The sequence below is a fragment of the Panthera leo genome, chromosome B3, assembly GCF_018350215.1.
Source record: "Panthera leo isolate Ple1 chromosome B3, P.leo_Ple1_pat1.1, whole genome shotgun sequence".
NCBI classification, from domain to species: Eukaryota; Metazoa; Chordata; class Mammalia; order Carnivora; family Felidae; genus Panthera; species Panthera leo.
Genome location: NC_056684.1, coordinates 37,154,925 through 37,171,648, shown reverse-complemented (window position 1 = coordinate 37,171,648; position 16,724 = coordinate 37,154,925). Strand labels below are relative to the sequence as shown.

At 53.8% G+C, this 16,724-nt stretch overlaps 2 protein-coding genes and 1 long non-coding RNA gene across 17 annotated transcripts in view; 1 reads left to right on the top strand and 2 right to left on the bottom strand.

Annotated features, from left to right (window-relative positions):
* Positions 1-1,607: 1,607 nt before the first annotated feature.
* CALML4 (calmodulin like 4) lies at positions 1,608-13,035 on the bottom strand. 7 transcript variants are annotated; one of them, XM_042941587.1, is made up of 6 exons: positions 12,796-13,035; positions 11,181-11,308; positions 11,041-11,071; positions 6,534-6,674; positions 4,256-4,444; positions 1,608-1,923 (listed from the first exon to the last, which is right to left on the bottom strand). In XM_042941587.1, exons 2-6 carry the CDS (start codon positions 11,181-11,183, stop codon positions 1,826-1,828), a joined length of 462 nt encoding a protein of 153 aa, XP_042797521.1. In that variant the 5' UTR covers positions 11,184-11,308; positions 12,796-13,035; the 3' UTR covers positions 1,608-1,825. The 7 variants fall into 7 exon arrangements, with proteins under 7 accessions (XP_042797521.1, XP_042797523.1, XP_042797518.1 ...); XM_042941589.1 differs by lacking the exon at positions 11,181-11,308 and adding an exon at positions 7,805-7,865; XM_042941584.1 differs by lacking the exon at positions 11,041-11,071 and having other exon boundaries at positions 11,181-11,512.
* On the top strand, positions 11,430-15,500 carry LOC122221874. Its single transcript, XR_006203486.1, has 3 exons — positions 11,430-11,537; positions 13,393-13,548; positions 15,414-15,500. It is a non-coding gene; the product is annotated as an uncharacterized LOC122221874 (long non-coding RNA).
* Positions 14,035-16,724, bottom strand: part of CLN6 (CLN6 transmembrane ER protein) — a 45,628-nt gene continuing 42,938 nt past the window's right edge. For all 9 annotated transcript variants that reach the window (XM_042941575.1, XM_042941574.1, XM_042941578.1 and 6 more), the window contains one exon: positions 14,035-15,598. In XM_042941575.1, coding sequence (XP_042797509.1) covers positions 15,328-15,598 — 271 coding nt within the window. In that variant the 3' untranslated portion in view covers positions 14,035-15,327. The remainder of the gene's footprint in view (positions 15,599-16,724) is intronic.

Below are 16,724 nucleotides of genomic sequence, written 5' to 3'. Positions count from 1 at the left end.
CTAGCAATTCTGTATATTTATTTATGTTTTTTTTTTAAATGTTTATTTACTTTTGAGAGAGAGATGTCGGGGAGGGGCAGAGAGAGGTGGGGGGAGACACAGAATCCAAAACAGGCTCCAGGCTCTGAGCTGTCAGCACAGCCTGATGCGGGGCTGGAACTGGTGAACTGCGAGATCACCACCAGAGCCACCCAGGCGCCCCTCTCTTCATGTATTGTTAAAAGAAGGCCATCGAATTGTATAAGCCTCAGGCCCCACAAAGCCTGGATGTGCCCCTGCACCATGTGAACCTGGGCTCCCCAGCCAGATGGTCACAAGTTCACCTACTTGGTGTTGGGGCCATTTGCTGCCTGCCCCCAAGAGTGCTCGGAAAATGACCTTGGTTAGGTCTGAAGCCACAGCATCGGGAGATGGTTGCAGTAACACGGGGACCCATCTGTCCCCTGCAGTTTCCCTTGTGCCTAGCCCTTAGATTTGTTTTGTGTGACCTCCCAAAAGACACACCTCCCTCTGAATTTAGTTTTCTTTTGCTTTGGCCACTAAGGTACCATTAAAAAGCCACAAGCCCACAGAGCCCAATTTTGATACATATAAGGATGAAAATCCCTGTACTTAGAGCTCTGCCCTGCCCCGGCTTAAACACGCTAGTGTGTGACTCCAGCCCTTTTTAGGGCTGTGCTGACACTGCCAGTGGATCCACAGATTTGTTGAGCACACGGGCAGCACCAGCCTGGCACCTCCTGGGTACATGAGTCACTTAAAAATCTCCAGCTGGAAGAGGTCCCAGCAGGGCTCTCGCTGTGTCCCGGCCATGGCCTGTTGCTCCCCTCATTACTCGCCATTAGTCTTGGGGGGAAATGGCTTGAAGCCATGATCAATTTGGCCCACTTGAGCCGACCCCTCCTAGTGCCGTGACCCTCTCCGATAACAGTAGAGCTCGAAATTCAGACGGGAGCTCCTCTCAAGCTCTGCGGGGTCCTGATGAATGCAACGTGTCACATCTCATGTCCTGTGGTGTGGGCTGTAAAGCCAGATCACTCTTCCTGCTGTTTAGCCGATGCCGCCCTGTTTTAACACGACGGTTTTCACTCTATGGTCTGTGTTTATGAATGAATATCCCGAACTGTGTCACTATGTGCTGAGCTGGGAATAAGAATTTGTAAGCGGCCCCGTGGTGCCACAAGAAATGTTAACCATGATCTTTCGTTCATTTGTTTTAGCTCTTTGCTTGATGCTGGTTCTCAGCTAGCACTGGCTTTGTCTTGGAAACGTGGAGGATGGTTCCAGCACCCAAATACAGAATAGTGTCTTTTGGTAGATTGTCCTTTTTAGGAGACCCACCCGCATGGTAACTCAGGACCGCACAGTGCTCTGCGATTGGCAATGGCGGTTTCAAGCCACTATTTCAGACCATCCTCAGGGGGCTCTGTGAGGTAAGAAGTAGGAATCTAACTTTAGGAATCCAGCTGAGGTTTTGAGGGGGTGAAATGACTTACCCAGAGTCCAGAGTCACATAGCTTGGCAAATGGCAGAGTCGGAACTGGAACCCGGGCCCAACTCCAAACCTTGGGCTCTTTCGATGCTATAAAGGGCTGGACTAATGGTAGTTATTAAAATCAGTATAAATCTTTTTATTAAAGGCCTGCTGATGCCACGGCTGAGATCCTTTAGTCTCAGAGCCAAGCTACCCTCTGGTACCGTCGGGTCATGTCACCCCGCTGCCGTGTTCACCATTTCCCCAGAGGGAACGGAACACTTTTCTTTTCAGAAGCTCCTCAGTCTGCATCTCCAGGGCCAGGGGGAGGCTCCCTCACATCCTCTTCGCTCAGTAGTCCTGCACAGGGATGGTGATCTTGTCGATAAATTCATCATACTTCACTTTGCCATTTGGTTCAATCTCTGCTTCCCTGAAAAGATCGTCCACTGCAAAAAATCACATTAATTTTTCAGGTTGGCCATAGTGTTACATGATAGGACATCGAGTCAATTACTGGGGGGCTGAGGCTCCCCAGAGGACTTCCCTTGTGTCCAATGGACCGTTCCTGTAGACTAAGAAATAAACTAGTGAACAGAACAGACAACCCATCCCCTGTCCCTGAAGGCCACTGATTCAATTTTGAGCTAATCAGGCTTTCTGTAGGGGCCAGGATAGAGGGTAAGGAGGTGTACTAAGTGAGGATTAAGCCACTGAAGCCACTTTGTGCTTGTTTTTCTCTTCATCTTTTTTTAAGAAAAATATCTGACCCCTGTGCCTGTATTTCCAGAAACGTTTGATGTGGATTTTACCTCCTATAGCCCACCCTCTCAGCCTCCCAGCAGAACAGACAGCCTCAGCAGCCCCATCCTGGGCCACCCTGTCCCTGGCTTTGGCCTGCCAGCTCTCCCTTCCAAATTGGCCTGCGCCACCCTAAGAAGGGACTTGGTGACAAGTGGTGTCGGCCACCATCACCTCTCTTTTAGGACGTGTGCGTTTAGGGATGGGGGTAGTATGAGAGAAAATAAATTCAACTGTGTCTAAAGCTCACAGTATACAAAACTGTCATTGTTCTCTGACATTGCTAAAAAAAAAAAAAAAAAAAAATCATTTACTTGTTTCTTCTGGTTCTGGATTCCTCAGACAAAATACTAGCTTGTCCCAGATGTTGGCAAGAAAGGCCATTTCGGCTTACGTTTCTCCACACTGGCCTCCTGGGGCCAGCCTACCTTTGGCTCTTTGGGCCATCCTCATCCTCTTGCAAAAACCGTTTCACTGCCCTGTGTCAACTTCCCTGGCACTAGATGTCCCCGACACATAATTCTGGGCAGTTGGGAAATATCCCGTGATTCTCTGCTCAACCGTCCATCCTCCCCTAAAATGTAATTTCTCTGCTGTGTGCTTAAGCTGATGGTAATTCTGAGTATGTTTAGAATGTTGCGGAGACTGTAATTTATCTTGTTTCCTGAAGAAGCTTCTACCCATCAGCCATTTGGTTCAGACCTTCCCAGTGGACAGGCCCAATACCAGCTTGCGACATCAAGCACTGCAGCCTTCTCCTGTCCAGAGAAGGGGCCGCGCTTCACGGCCAAGCGCTGATGATGCCTTCTGGGTAGAGCGGTGGGTCCCTCTGACCCCATAAAGAACCAGGGTGCTGAAATTCTAAGCCTGTCCCAGGCCTTCGAATGGAGGTCTCCCTGGCAGCCTTCTCCAGCTGTTTGGAGGCTGCTTCTTAATAAAATTGAAGATTTTCTTTCAGTCATCCAGGGTAAAAGATTCCTGCTTCTAGTATCATCTTTCCTCTCTCCCACAACGAGAGGAAGGGAAATCGGGCTTCCCGCTTGTCTGGAACACATTACCAGTTTGTTTGAAATGTCACTTCACTGGTTAAACAAACAACATGCGTGTGAGTTTGGGGGCCATGGTGTTGCTTTAGACTGAGATCATTAACCGTAAGAATTAAGGTCCCAGCCGGCCCCCTCTGCCAACACACCGCCTGGAACATAAAAGGCCGAGCGGTGTCCTCAGAGCCTGAGAGCGAAGGAGAGCCCATGTTTTTCCCTGGTTCACATTAACACAGCTACAATGAAAGATGGGATCGTGATAGCTGGCAGCCTGAAAAAGCGGGGGAAAGCTGAATCTGCCGTCTGTAGCGCTATTTTTAAATGTGCTGTGCCTTAGTGACTGCGGATAAAATCTTAAGTAGACTGCTTTACAGAATGTTAGCTCTTGGGAGGATCTGAGGGACTGTATATTGTAACATTGTTTCCCAAAGGGAAAACCGAGGAGAGTGAGAGAGGTTAAGAAACTCATCTGAGGTCCCGCAAATGGGGGGGGGGGGGGGGGGCGGACCAGGAGTCCAATCTAATTCAAACCACAACCTTGCAACCCCTCTGCTGGTCCCTTATGATTTAACCAAAGGCTAAAAGGTCCACGGTTACTGAAGCCTTTTCCTCCAGCCTGCTTGTGTCCTAGCCCAGCCCTCCCGGCCCCACCATAGGCAGGCCCAGCGGCCTAACTGGAAATGCCAGCCTCTGGTGGCCAGCCTGGGATGGCTGGTGTGGCAGGGCCCAGGGGCTAGGCTGGAAGATTGCCAGAGGATGGCCCAGCATTGGGGTCATCCCATAGAGCGTCCAAAGGGCTTTCCCAGAAGACCCTGGCCCCTTGTCCTGCTCTGAGGTAGGAAGGCACACTGAGCTGCTAGAAGGTGCCAGGCGAAGGCCACCACGGATGCTCCTTATGGATGAGCTGCTGTTAGGAAGGAGGGACCCAGGCCTTTACCTTCCTTGTGGGTGAGCTTCTCCCCCAGTGTCATGAGTTTTGACCGCAGCTCGGACGCCATGATGTAGCCTTTCTTCTCCTTGTCTGCCATCAACATGGCCAAGAGGATTTCTTTCTTTGGGTCCTCTTGTTTTATTTGCGTGTGCATAATGGTCAGGAACGTGGAGAAATCCAGCTCCCCGTTTCTGTCTGGGAAACCCACAAACACAGCAGACTGAGCAGGGACGGAAGAGCTAACTGGCCCCCTGCCCAAGTCTTTATGGCCAGTTCAAGGGCCACCTACTTCAGGGAGTGCCGTGATGGTGCTGGTGTTATAGTGAGGATGCGGCTGAGATCCCACCATGGATCTGCCTCATTCAATCCTCCCAGTAATCCTCAGTGACCATGGCTACCATTGCCCATTTTGCCCACTAAGGAGACAGAGGCCCCAGAGCGTGGGGTCATCTCACAGAGCAGTGGCAGGACCAGGATGGAGCACACTTCCTCTGCCCCTCTTCCAGGTGCTTCCCTCCTGCCCTGAACTGGAGGGAGGTACCCCATGCGTCCATGCTTGCAGCCACTGCAGTACATCCACAAGGATGCACAGGTGACCCACCTGGAACCTCAGGCCCCAGTCCCACCCGCTCACCTGCCTTTCCCCTCACTGCAGCCTCCGGCCTAGGCTCCCCAGCCCAGGCCCCTCCTCCAGGCGTGCCTGGGCCCCTCAGCCCAGGCCCTGGCCAGCTACAAGTGCAGGAAGTCAGAACTTCCCCTCACCACAAGTTCCTGTTTGGAGGAGACAGAAGCCAAAGGAAACCACCACCCCTTCAGAGCTGGAAACAGGCGATCTCAGTCACGAAGCACCCCATCCCCAGGCTCCAGATCTTCAGAGGCCTGCCTCCAGGATAGGCTCCTAGCGCTGCCACAGGTATGCTCTGCTGGGACCCCAGGGTAACCCTAGCAGGTGGTGCGAACCCATCTGCAAGACGAGCAACAAGGTGCAGACACCGAGGCCTTTGGGCTTCAGGTCAAGTGCTCTTTCCGGTCTACCTCCTTCCTCTGGGCCAGTCTTTCCTTCCTGTGTGTCCAGCTACCAGTGCAACATCCATCCTGGCCTCTGACACCTCTCTTTTTGGGTTTTCTTATTTTTGTTTCTTTAAAAAACAAATTAAAAAATTTTTTTTTAATGTTTATTTTTGAGAGAGAGAGATAGAGCATGCGTGGGACAGAGGCAAAGAGAGAGGGAGATACAGAATCCAAAGCAGGATCCAGGCTCTGAGCTGTCAGCACAGAGCCCAACATGGGGCTTGAACTCACGAACTGTGAGATCAGGACCTGAGCTGAAGTCAGACGCTTAACCGACTGAGCCACCCAGGCGCCCCTAAAAAATAAATTTTTAAAATTTAATTAGAGCATGCGCAAGTGGGGGAGAGGGGCAGAGGGAGAAAGAGAGAGAATCTTAAGCAGACTCCGCACTCAGTGAAGAGCCTGATGGCAGGCTCAGTCCCACGACCCTGGGATCATGACCCAAGACAAAATCGAGAGTCAGATGCTCAACTGACTGAGCCACCCAGGTGCCCTTCCCCCCAAAAATAAATTTAAAAAAATTAAAACTTGTTTCTAGTTATCAAAGTCCTGTATGTTCCCACTGTCAAACAAACAAGAAACAACAATAAAGGGTATACAAATTATCCCTAATCCCATCTCCAGAGAGAACAATTTGTAGCATCTTGGGTGGGTTTCCTTCTACCCTTTTTCTCGGAGTGTTGCATCGTTTTTAGGAGGTCAGTCTTTGGAAGAAGAATCAGGTCCCAACCCTGATTCCACCATTGGCTTAAGAACTTGGGCAAGTTACCTAATGGTTCTGACCCTTGGTTCTTACCTATGAAACAGGATGATGCCTACTTCACAGTTGTTCGAGCTAAGCACGTGACAAGTACTCAGCCAAGGGAGACACAGGGGATCGCTGTTGGCCCTATCTGTATGGCAGGTTTGTGATGACCTAGTTGGAACGTCTAGATCCCATGGTCCTCTGTGCGAGAATGGGGGGGGGGGGGGGAACTGGTTGCTATGAGGGTTCAAGGAAGCCTGAGGGATACACTGTACACCTGGCCAGATGTCTCCACAGCTAGCACTGGTGAGTTCTGACTCCCACCTGCCCCTCCACCGGCTGAGCTGTTCACACCCCCACCCTCTGGGCCACCCCCTGCTGGGCCCCTCCCCAGGACCAGAGCTGGGGGGCTCAGGGCCCACCCACCAGCCCAGATAGTGTATTCCCCTCCGGCAAGCGCCAACTCACCGATCCCGTGAGTCTGCAGGTGCCGCTGCACCTCTCCAGGTGTCGGGCTGGCCCCCAGGCACCTCATCACCACCATGAGGTCAGTGGCTTTTATCTTCCCCCGCTGCTGCTTGTCATACAGAGAGAAGCATTCCTTGTACTCTGTGCACAGCCCAGAAGAGAGAGTCAGCCGCACATACTTGCTCTCCACCCCCATGTCCTCTCTGTCCTCCCTTTCCCTTCCCGCCCCCTTCCTTTTGCTGACTCCCTCTCCTCCTCCCCTCTTAAGAGTTGCCAGATACAGCAAATGAAAATACAGGGCTGCCATATCCTATTGACTAAAAGCAAGTTACGGTTTCCACCGACACTCAGGGGTAGGGGATCATACTGGAACATGATTACTAGGAGATGGGGATCCTGAGGGCCACACTAACATCTATCCAACACACCACGTGTTGCAAAGAATCTAGGGTGACCATGTACATCCTGCTAGACATGCACCAGGGGCTTTCTGCTTTCAGTGCATCATGTGTTGTCTGTGCTATTCTGTGACAATATTTGTCGTAGCATTGCTTGTTATAGTAGAAGATTGGAAACAACCTAACTATGTATCAATGGAAGATTGGCTAAATATATTACATTATAGTCATAGCATGGACTATTTTGCAGCTGTTTAAAAAAAATGAAGCAGAATCGTATACACAAATCAAAACAATCTCCAAGAACAGAGCTAAGTAAGACTAAGGCAAAGGACATAATAGTCCATCTAATATGCTGCCATTTGTGTTAAAATAAATAATGGGGGAAAGGGAGAGAAATACCACTTAATGATAGAAATAATTGGAAAAATTGCCTGAAGGAAAATGGAAGACTGAGGAGTAGGAATGGGAGAGAAACTTTACACTGGACATATTTTTTACTTATTTTTTAGCTATGTGTATCCTGCCTATTCAAAAATAGAGTAATAAGAATTTTTTAAGGAAAAAAAATTACAGGGCTGCCAAGTTAAACTGAACTTCAGATAAACAGTGAATACGTTTTTAGTATAAGTATGTCCCACATTTTGCATGGGATATACTTATACTAAAAGGTTTTTGCTGTTTATCTGAAATCCATATTTAACTGGGTGTCCGGTATTTTATCTGGCAACCCTATCACCCTCCTTCTCCTGACTTCCCTTCTGTCTCCTCCCTCGCTGTCCCTTCCTGCCTCTCCCTCCTCCCTTCCTTCTCTTTTCTCTTCTCTTTTCTCCCCCTCCCTAACTGAATAAAACCAGAGGAAAGCAATCCTACCCTCCAGGGCCAGCCCATGGAGACCAGGAATCTACAGCAGGGCGTCCAGGCTCCAGGGCACCTTGGCAAAGACAGCTTATGTGGGAAACCAGGGAAATAATGCCTCCGGGTTACTGAGAGGAGCAGAAATCCCTTCTGGGAAGGCCTGGCAGAGAATAGCTCTCCTATGTGGCGACAGTTATTGTCACAACTGTGGGCACTGCTGTGTCCACTCTCCAGCCCGCCGCTTCCAGGCTGCTGAACCCTCAAGCTGTCCTCTGACACAAGCCCTGGTCCTTTTCTCAAAGACTTCAAGGGGTGCTGCCAGGATGTTGTCCCAGGCTCTGACTAAATCTGGCTTGCTGCTGTCCTCAACCCTTCCTCCCTGGGGGAGACACAATGACTGCCAGAGCTGAGGCTTCTCTAGACCCAGTCTCAAGGCCCAGGGGAGCCCGGCTCTCAGCCCTGAGGGCACAGTGAGGCCAGCAGGGAGCTGGGGAAGATCCTGGGCCCCACCACTGAGATTCCCATTCAGGCTGTGGTGGGGCTGCCATCAGAATTGGTCAAAAGCTGCCCGGGTGACTCTCCAATCCCTGAGGCCCACAGGGTGGTGCACCACCCCCCCCCCCCGCCCCCCCGCCATCGGGGCCTCTCAGCATCCAGCTCCTCTGTTCCTCAAACCACCTGGCTGGTGCCTCAGAGGCTGGGCCCTAGGCTCCCTACCTGTAATAATAACAACAAAACAATGGCGGCTCACAGTACTGAGCACTTCACCTGGGCCCGTTTCATCCTTCAATGACCCTGTGATGCACCACGTGGTACCTCTACCCTTCCCATTGTGTAGAGGGGGCCACTGAAGGCTGGGCAGCTGAGGGCCTGGCTCCTGAAGTTCAGCTCCACCCTCGAGGCCACTCTGGATCCCAGATTCCCAGGCAGAGGCCACCAGAGGGCAGAAGGGGATGAGGGGAGAGGGACAGAAGGTCCCCAGTTCAGCCCCTTCAGTTCCCCGATTAAGGCCTCTCCTTGCAGCCTAGGATTTCAGCAGAGCTGCTAATAAAAGGCAGCCTCCCCGGTGGGGTTTAGAGACAATCAGTTGCCTTTGTGCCCGTGGAAAGGTTGAATGGGAAGGCCTAGCCCTTTCAGAACTTTCCAGAGCCTGGGCTCGAAGAGGGCAAGAACACATATGTGACCAGGGAGCAGAAACTGAAGTGTCCCAGGGAAGCAACACCAGAGCCTGGCCTAAGATCCCACCTTTGGTTCCTGCAAAACCTAACTCCCTCCAAGAGGGCCCAGTGCCATCACCTTATATGGAGGGATAGAGCAGGGGCTACCCTGCATGTAGGCCTTAAAACTCCCACAGCACCCTTCCTGGGGACCTCTCACGGCCACCCCACCTTGTCTTCTGTCAGTTTGCCCTCTGAGACCTCATCCTATGACAGCTTTTCTGACCAGTGCTGCAAGGCAGTCATCACAGGTCATGGGGCCTGGAATCAGACAGATTCTACAGATGGGCAAACTTTCTCTCCCACTTGGATCAGTAACTGGGACGGTGCCCCTGACATCAGCAGGGCTAGGGGCAAATGGAGTCCCATCGCCTAACAGACTGTTTCATAAAATACATTCTTTCTTCCCACCTTGACAAATATACCATCGAAAGATCTGGAAGGCCAGATCTGAACTGGATCTCCTGTGCTGGAACAAAACAGCAAGGCTGTTACATTTATTTCCCAATAAATGTAATGTCGCTAAATCTGATAAGTGAGCTACTGTTACACTATTTCTCATCCTTGGACAGATTACATTCGTGAAACTGAACCTCTTTCAAATCTTTAGCACTACTGATTGCAATAGGGCTATTTTAAAACATTTGCTGTATAGATGCAGGGATTGGAACACTGTTTGATGCTACATTACTCAGTAATGGCTCATTTCAACAACCAGCTCAGAGTACTCCTACAATTATACCACCTGGCTCATGCTAGTTAGAGCAAGTCTGGGTGACACCGGCCCGAGGCAGACCCAGGGTCGTGTGTATGACTGACCTCCTCTCTGTCCCTTGCTCACAGCAGCCTGGTGAGTCAGCGTCATTCTCCCTACTTCACAGATGAGAACACTGAGGCTCAGGGGTGACTGGACCCCAGGTCACTGCCTCCAAAACCCCTGGCCTTTCCACTCCAGCGGGCCACATCTGCCCAATTTCTCATTTATTAAGCACTAGTGGCCACTTTCTTGGTGTCGGGTACTGGGATGCAAAGGGAAGATTTCCTTCTTCCCTTCTGGGAGCTCCACAGGTCACTGAGCCTCGGAACCAGGCGTGGGTTGGTGGAGGGGGGTTCACGAGACTGACAGCTGGACTCCAGCCTTGAGTCAGCATTCAGTCTGCCCTTCAGACTTGGGCGAGAGGTCCCTGCTCTGGCCCTCCTCTTGGGGTGAGCATGTCGAGCGATCTAAGACCAGGTGCTCTCCTGGAGCCTGCAACCCACCCACCCACTCTAGACCAAGCTCCGGGGACCTAGAACTCTGGAATCCCTGCCCAAGGAACCCTAAGCACACCTCTGGCTCCTGCAGTTGCTAGCTGGGCTTTGCTGCCCACCCCCTGGCTCGGGTCCGGGTCCCTGAGTTCTATGTAAGCCAGATCTCCCCACCTGGCCTTGTGGAAACACCACGCTGTGCCGTGCCAACACTGAGGCCGGCTGGGTGGCAGGCGGGCTAGGGGACTTGGGGAGTAAATGCTCCAAAACTAGGCTGGCTGTCAGGGCACAAGTGACCTCAGAGGCCACCTTAGCCGATCCCCGTTTCACAGATGGGGAGACTGAGACCCAGAGAGCAGAAGTGCCTGCCCAAGAGTGCAGACCAGGGCTCTTTTGCCTCTCAGCTCCTTTTGTTTGACTCTCAGCCATAAGCAGTTAATGACCGCACTCTCCACCTCCTATCCCTCCTCCCAAATCTAGCTATCAGATCCCCGGAGAAAAACCTCCAGAGTGCCCGTTCCTATCTCCCTAACTTGTAAGTCACACCGACAAATGTCATAGCCACACTTCCACCTCTGAGCCCTACCCCCACCTTCTCGGCTGTGGTGTCCCCGGCAGCAGGCGGCCCCTTGCCTTTGGGTGGGCCCGGCTCTCCCACCAGCCGCTTTCCTTCCCACTGATAAAAAAACAAAACAAAACAAAACAAAAAAAAACGGGCAGAGCAAATTGCCTAATGAGACCCATATTTTGCCGTGAGTTGCTAATTAAAGAGCAAAGCCAACCTACCATTAATTTGGTCCTGGGAAAGAAACTTGGCCTGTAGCAGAGAGAGGAGAACAGTCAGGGAGGGGACTCCAGGAAAGCACCTCCCGCCCCCCAGTGCGGGGTGGGGGCAGCCTAGCTGGACGACACAGCCCCCTACTCACCATCGCGGGGCCTCAGGCTGTCGCCTGTGGGCTCCCGGCTCCCACAACCGCCTGTTCTGTCCCTCTCCTCCAGGCTCCAAGTCGAAAGTCCGCCAAGCTGGGTGGAGGCCCCAGTAATAAATCCGCGGCTGCCATGGAGACCAGGCCCAGTGCCCGGGTCAGATTCCAGCTTCCCCGAGCACAGCTGATGCCCCGCCACCGCCCGGCCAGGGCGACAGGTTTCACTTGGAGAAAATGAGGCTGCGGAAAGGGCTCCCCCAGGACTCATCCTGCATCAGGACGCTGATGCTCTGTAGTAAACGGACACGTGCCCTGGTTCCTTCCTGGGAGCCCTCCGTGGACACCGGGAAAGTGTCGGTGAGTACACAGAAGGGGGTCCCTGCCCTGGGGAGGGAGTGGGGGGGGGGGGTCTTTTGTCTCCCCTGGGACTAAGCTGGGGGCTGACAACTCCTGCTTGGTGCCTGGCACTTTGCACCCCGTCTTACTTAAGGCCCATCACACACCATCCTGGAGGCAGCAGGGAGCCCTGCCATGGTGGTGCAGCCGGGCAGTGGGCACCCCGCTGCCCAGGCCTCGCGGTACAGAGTGAGGAAGGGACACGGGCTTCCTGCTCTTGGGTTGGATTCAAATCCTTCCCTTGGGTTCATTTGCTGAGTGACCCCGGAGCATCATCTCACTGCTCTGTGCCTCAGTTTCTGCACCGGGCATCATCACAGGACTGTTGAGAGAATAAATGACTAGTGCACAATCGGTTGGTTCCCTTCCCTCCTTCTGGGGACCCTGAGAACAGGGGTGGGGTGATGCCTGCACTGGGGTCTCAGAGCCCACAGCGAGCTACCCAGGGGGCTCAGGGGGAGGCCTCTTAGGTGACTTTCCCCAGTCAGGAAGGCTGCTCTTCATTTCCCTCCTCTGCCACCTAGAACTCCCACCCCTCTGGCAGAAGCTGCTGACATTCCTGCGTCCTCTCACTGGTTTGTGCTGCACTCCCCCCACCCCCGGAAGGGGAGTGTTTCCCCAGGGTCCTCTGCAGCTGCTGGCTCCCTGTCTGTGGGGCTCCAACTCCAGGGTGGCACCCACTTTGTTAGGTTTGGCATGGGTGGCCCCACAGGCTGTGCTCTGCACAAGGGCCCCCAGCTCAGGGGATGAGTGGGGCCTGATGAGGGGCTGCACGTGCCTGGAGGAAGGCAGGGGGGCTCTTGCTAATGTATACAAGGCACGTGGACAGGGGGCCTGCCCTTGGTCCGGCCTCCTTCCCTCCTCGCCTGACCGCCTCCACCTGGAAGGTTCTCTTCCCCCAGACGGAGTCACTTCTTCACACCTGTTTCTAGGCCCAGAGAATTTTGGCTGGAGGATTTGACTACTCTGTTGGGGCTGAGAAGAGGAAAGGCAGGTAGGAGGCAGGAGAGGAGAGGGCTCCTGCTAATAGCCTTGTGGGGAGAAGAGGTGGGGCAAAGTCAGGTGGGGCCTTGGAGGCCAGGGGTGGGGGCACAGAGCTGAGGCTGGTGGGGAGGCCTGCAGGGGCGAGGCCAAAGCACTCGCTCGGAATCACCCTGTGTTTGGGAAGGCGCTCATGCAGGAGACAAGACATTTTCAATCCATGAAGCTGTATACTCACCATGAAAAATAGAAACCCCGTCCAATACCAACTGAGGACTGAGACTTTGTTCACCAGAAGGGCCCCATCACCAGAGGTTCTGATTCAGAAGACAGAAGGGGCCAGTTTGTATTTTCCTCTGCCATCCTCACGTGCCAGTCAGGGCCACACTTCGAGAACCACTGGCCTACAGGTAGCCAGAGGGAGTGAAGCCAGGTTGTAATTAAGAAGTATTTCTGGGGCGTCTGGGTGGTTCAGCTGGTTAAGCATCTGACTCTTGATATCAGCTCAGGTTGTGACCTCACAATTCATGAGATCGAGCCCTGCATAGGGCTGTGCTGACAGTGCAGAGCCTGCTTGGGATTCTCTCTCTCCTTCTCCCTCTCCTGCTCTCTCTCTCTCTCTCTCTCTCTCTCTCAAAATAAATAAAAACTTAAAAGAAAAAAGAAGTATTTCTAGGGAAACATTTCCAGGAAACTACCCAAAGAGATCTCTGTTAAGAGAGACACCAAATTTCCAAGACTCTAATAATTTGCTGTGATTTCTTTTCCATTCTAAACATTCACTTTCGTACCTAATTTTTTATTCACTTTTTCTTGCTTTTTGTTTTTAATCAAGGGCTCCCCAAGTTGTATAAGCTTCAGCCCCCACACAACCAGGCCCGTGCCTGCTCACGAGACCTCCAGCAAAGCTGTGCTGTGGAGAACAGGTCAGAGGCAGGGCTGGAAGGAGCGGTGTCCTCGAGGCGAGGAAGGAATCAAATGTGGCTGCCGGGTAAGTGGAGGCAGGGCCTGTGATGGTGCGAGCATCTCCTGTCCGGTGTGGCCCTTCCTGTGTTGTCTGGTAACAGTAGCCCCAGCCAGTCCCTGGTGGCTGTGTGGTGTGAGACCCGGAGGGAGTGACTTGCCCAAGGCTCAGTGCCAACCCCCAACACACCAGCTTCCCCACCCCTCAGAGGGCACCCTCTCTGTTTCGGCCTCTGGGACGGGCTGGCAGCATGGCTGGGAAGCTCGATGTGCCATCTCTGAGAGGCAGGCCTAGAGATGCCCTACCCTGGCTCCCCCCCCCCCCCCCACAGCCCCCAGACTCCTGTGAAGAGAGCTAGGACTGACTGGGTCCCACTGAGTGGCATGGAAGGCCAATGAGCAGAGGCAGCACCCGCTCTGAGCCACACAGGCCTCAGACCAGTCACTCCCTCCCCTGCTCCAGGGGACTCCCTCCTGCCTCCCCAATTCAGCAAGAAGCAGCCACCAGCCAGGCTTGGCTCCACACTGGTCTTTATTGATACCTCTCTCCACCCATCTGACCAGGGACCGGGGGACCTCTAAGGGGGCTGCAGAGGGACCCCAACATGAAAGGAAAATCGGAGGCACGGGGCTCCCTGAGAACACAGGAATGGAGGCAGGGCCCAGGGAGAGACTCACAAGCTCACAGAGCCAGCGCTGGCTGGAAAATGGGGCTGGGGGGCCGGCAGCTGTGTGGGCAGACCTGGCCCCGATGCCTGGGGGAAGGTGGGCCCGGGGAGATCCTGCTGGGAACGAAGCCTCCCTTTTCTGGGAGCGGGCCCGCCAGCAGAAGGCAAGAGATTCAGGCTCAGACAAGGCCTCCGGGAGAGAGTCTCCAGCTCCCCCCAACATCTCCCAAAGGCCCCTGCCCCTATAATGGGGCTCAGGGAATACTGCAAGTGTTTGAGAACTCAGCCTTCAGCTGCAGTTCAAATGCCCGGGTCAGGCGGAGGGGAAGCGGTGCTACAGTTCTGCTAGGGGGCAGGGATACAGCTTCTGGCAGAGGGAAATGGCTGGAGAGACCCCAAGATCAGGCTGTGGTTAGGGGAGAGGGCTGGCCTCTGGCTCTCCAGGGGCAGGGGGCAGGGCGCTCAACACTCCCTGTGACCTGAGGTTGGGTGAGGTCTGTCGCGTGCGTACCCTTCCTAGGGCAGCAACAGAAGGGGATGACTCAACCATCCCAAGGCTGCCCCAAGAGGGGCCTGCAGCCGGCCCACTGACGCACTTTGGGCCCATGCTCCCAGCTAGCGCACGCGACGCCTAGAGAATGGATGTGCTTCCTCAACAACACCCAGAAAGTTATCGGAACCTTTGTGATCTGGCCTTCAGGGTCAGGGCGGGTCTGAGGGGTGAGCCAGGTGGCGGGTGACGTGCCCAGTCCCCTCCTTGCTGCCGCCCCACCCACCAGGCGTCTCCAGGATGGCAACCAGAAGACATCCCGGGAAGAGTCCAGTCAGGTGCACAAGAAGGCAGGGCCCAGACCTCGGCCTGGACACACTGCCTAAGATGACATCCCATCCTGAAAAGATCGAAGCCACAGAGAAACTTGATCCAAACGGTCGAGTATTACAATGATGCACTCTGCACGTGCACACACACACACACACCCGTCCATGTGCAAGACGCCTACCCCCACCAGTGTTGTCACGATTGCACACATGGATGGACACACGTGTGTGCATGCACGCAAGCACCCGCCCACCACACTCAGACACTCTCTGTGGCCCGTCTCCCGCCAGGCAGAGCTCCAGCGGCTGGTGCCAGGGACTCAGTGTCGGCTGCTGACGTGGAGGGTGTAGAAGGCCCAGGGCTCAGGGACGTAGATGACACCCGGGTACTTCTTCCTGAGTACAGGGTCATTCCACAGCCAGGCGACCCACAGTGCCACAAGCAGGAGGGTGAGCGCAAAGGAGTAGAAGAGGAAGAGGCCGTTGCTGTCCAGGAAGAGGCGCTTCCGCTTCTGGTGCAGGACAAGGGCCAGCATGGCGAAGAAGGTGAAGATGAAGAGGAGGAAGATCTGGCCCTCGGTGACCAGGTACCTGAAGGGGCCGGGGGGTGAGGGAAGGCGGGCGGCATGACAGCTCTGTCCTGCCTGGCAGCCCTCCCTGGACCCTCATACCAGGCTGCCCTCCCGCTCAGTCAGGGTGGCTCATCTCACGAGAGGCCCAGGGAACCACGCTACCCTGAGCCCAGCCAACGGACAGCATATTTGTTTTAAATGTTGAGTTCGTTACCAACGTTTAAATAACAGGTTAGCTGCAAATGTGGGTTTCTGGTTTCTTTGGTCACATTAGGCCTATATTCCCGCATGACAACAACCAATCAGAGGATAAAGCAGCTGTGCCCTTTGGAGAGTGCACGGTTCTGCAGTTTGCCAGAGTCCCCACCGCTCACTATTGCCTCACTTGATGCTGCTTGATGCATTTCTGTCACCGGCTTGGTTCCTAGAGGCATTTGAGTTTGGGAATGCAGTTGTAATTTACAGGCGTTGTCCTCACTGTCTCCTCGGGGGCTGGGACAGTCTCAGACCTCCCAGGGTTCTCTGCAGCTCCTAAGGCAGTGCCTAGCACACGGCCGGGGCATCTGAGAGGCTGTCGCCTCCGATCCCCTGCCTCGAGAAAGAACCACAATGCTGACCCATTCGGCTCAAGGAATTACACAGCTCTGCAACTTTGTGGCTGTGTGGCCTTGGGGGGATTTACATGATATCCTGGGGCTTCTGTTTTCTTACCTGGAACGGGGACATAAATGGCCCCGTCTCCCAAGAGGTAAGAGACCTGACAAGAGCTGTGCACACCTCTTACTTGAGAAAGCATGCTGCTGCTCCTATGCGGCCGTCTCTGCACTAACACAGCAGTGGGTGAGGACTGGGCAGGAAGTCCTCCCCGAGCCGAACCGCTCTCCCTCTTGCTGTGGTTGCCACCCATTTCTTTTTAAGCCTGTCCTTAGGGGGCACCCTCTTGGTGAGGCGGGGACAGACCCTGCAAGTGGCTTGGAGCTGGCCCTAGGGAAAAGTGGCTTCTTTCATTCTGAGGCAAGCTTCCCATCAGAGAAGGGTCCAGTCCTTCCTAAGACACCCATGATCCTCGGGTGGAGCCTATCCTCGGGTCAGAATTGAGAGGAAAGGGAAGAGCCTGGCTGAGGCCTGAGTCTACTCTCTGAAAT

Bases quoted from the DNA above. Each gene is read 5' to 3' on its own strand.
- CALML4 (XM_042941584.1), bottom strand. From the start codon at position 11,448: ATGAGTCCTGGGGGAGCCCTTTCCGCAGCCTCATTTTCTCCAAGTGAA. The intron at 4,445-6,533 runs GTGAGTTGGCGC...TGGGTTTCCCAG, and splicing joins CCTGCAGACTCACGGGATCG to ACAGAAACGGGGAGCTGGAT. The intron at 1,924-4,255 runs GTAAAGGCCTGG...GATTTTTTGCAG, and splicing joins GAAGCTCACCCACAAGGAAG to TGGACGATCTTTTCAGGGAA.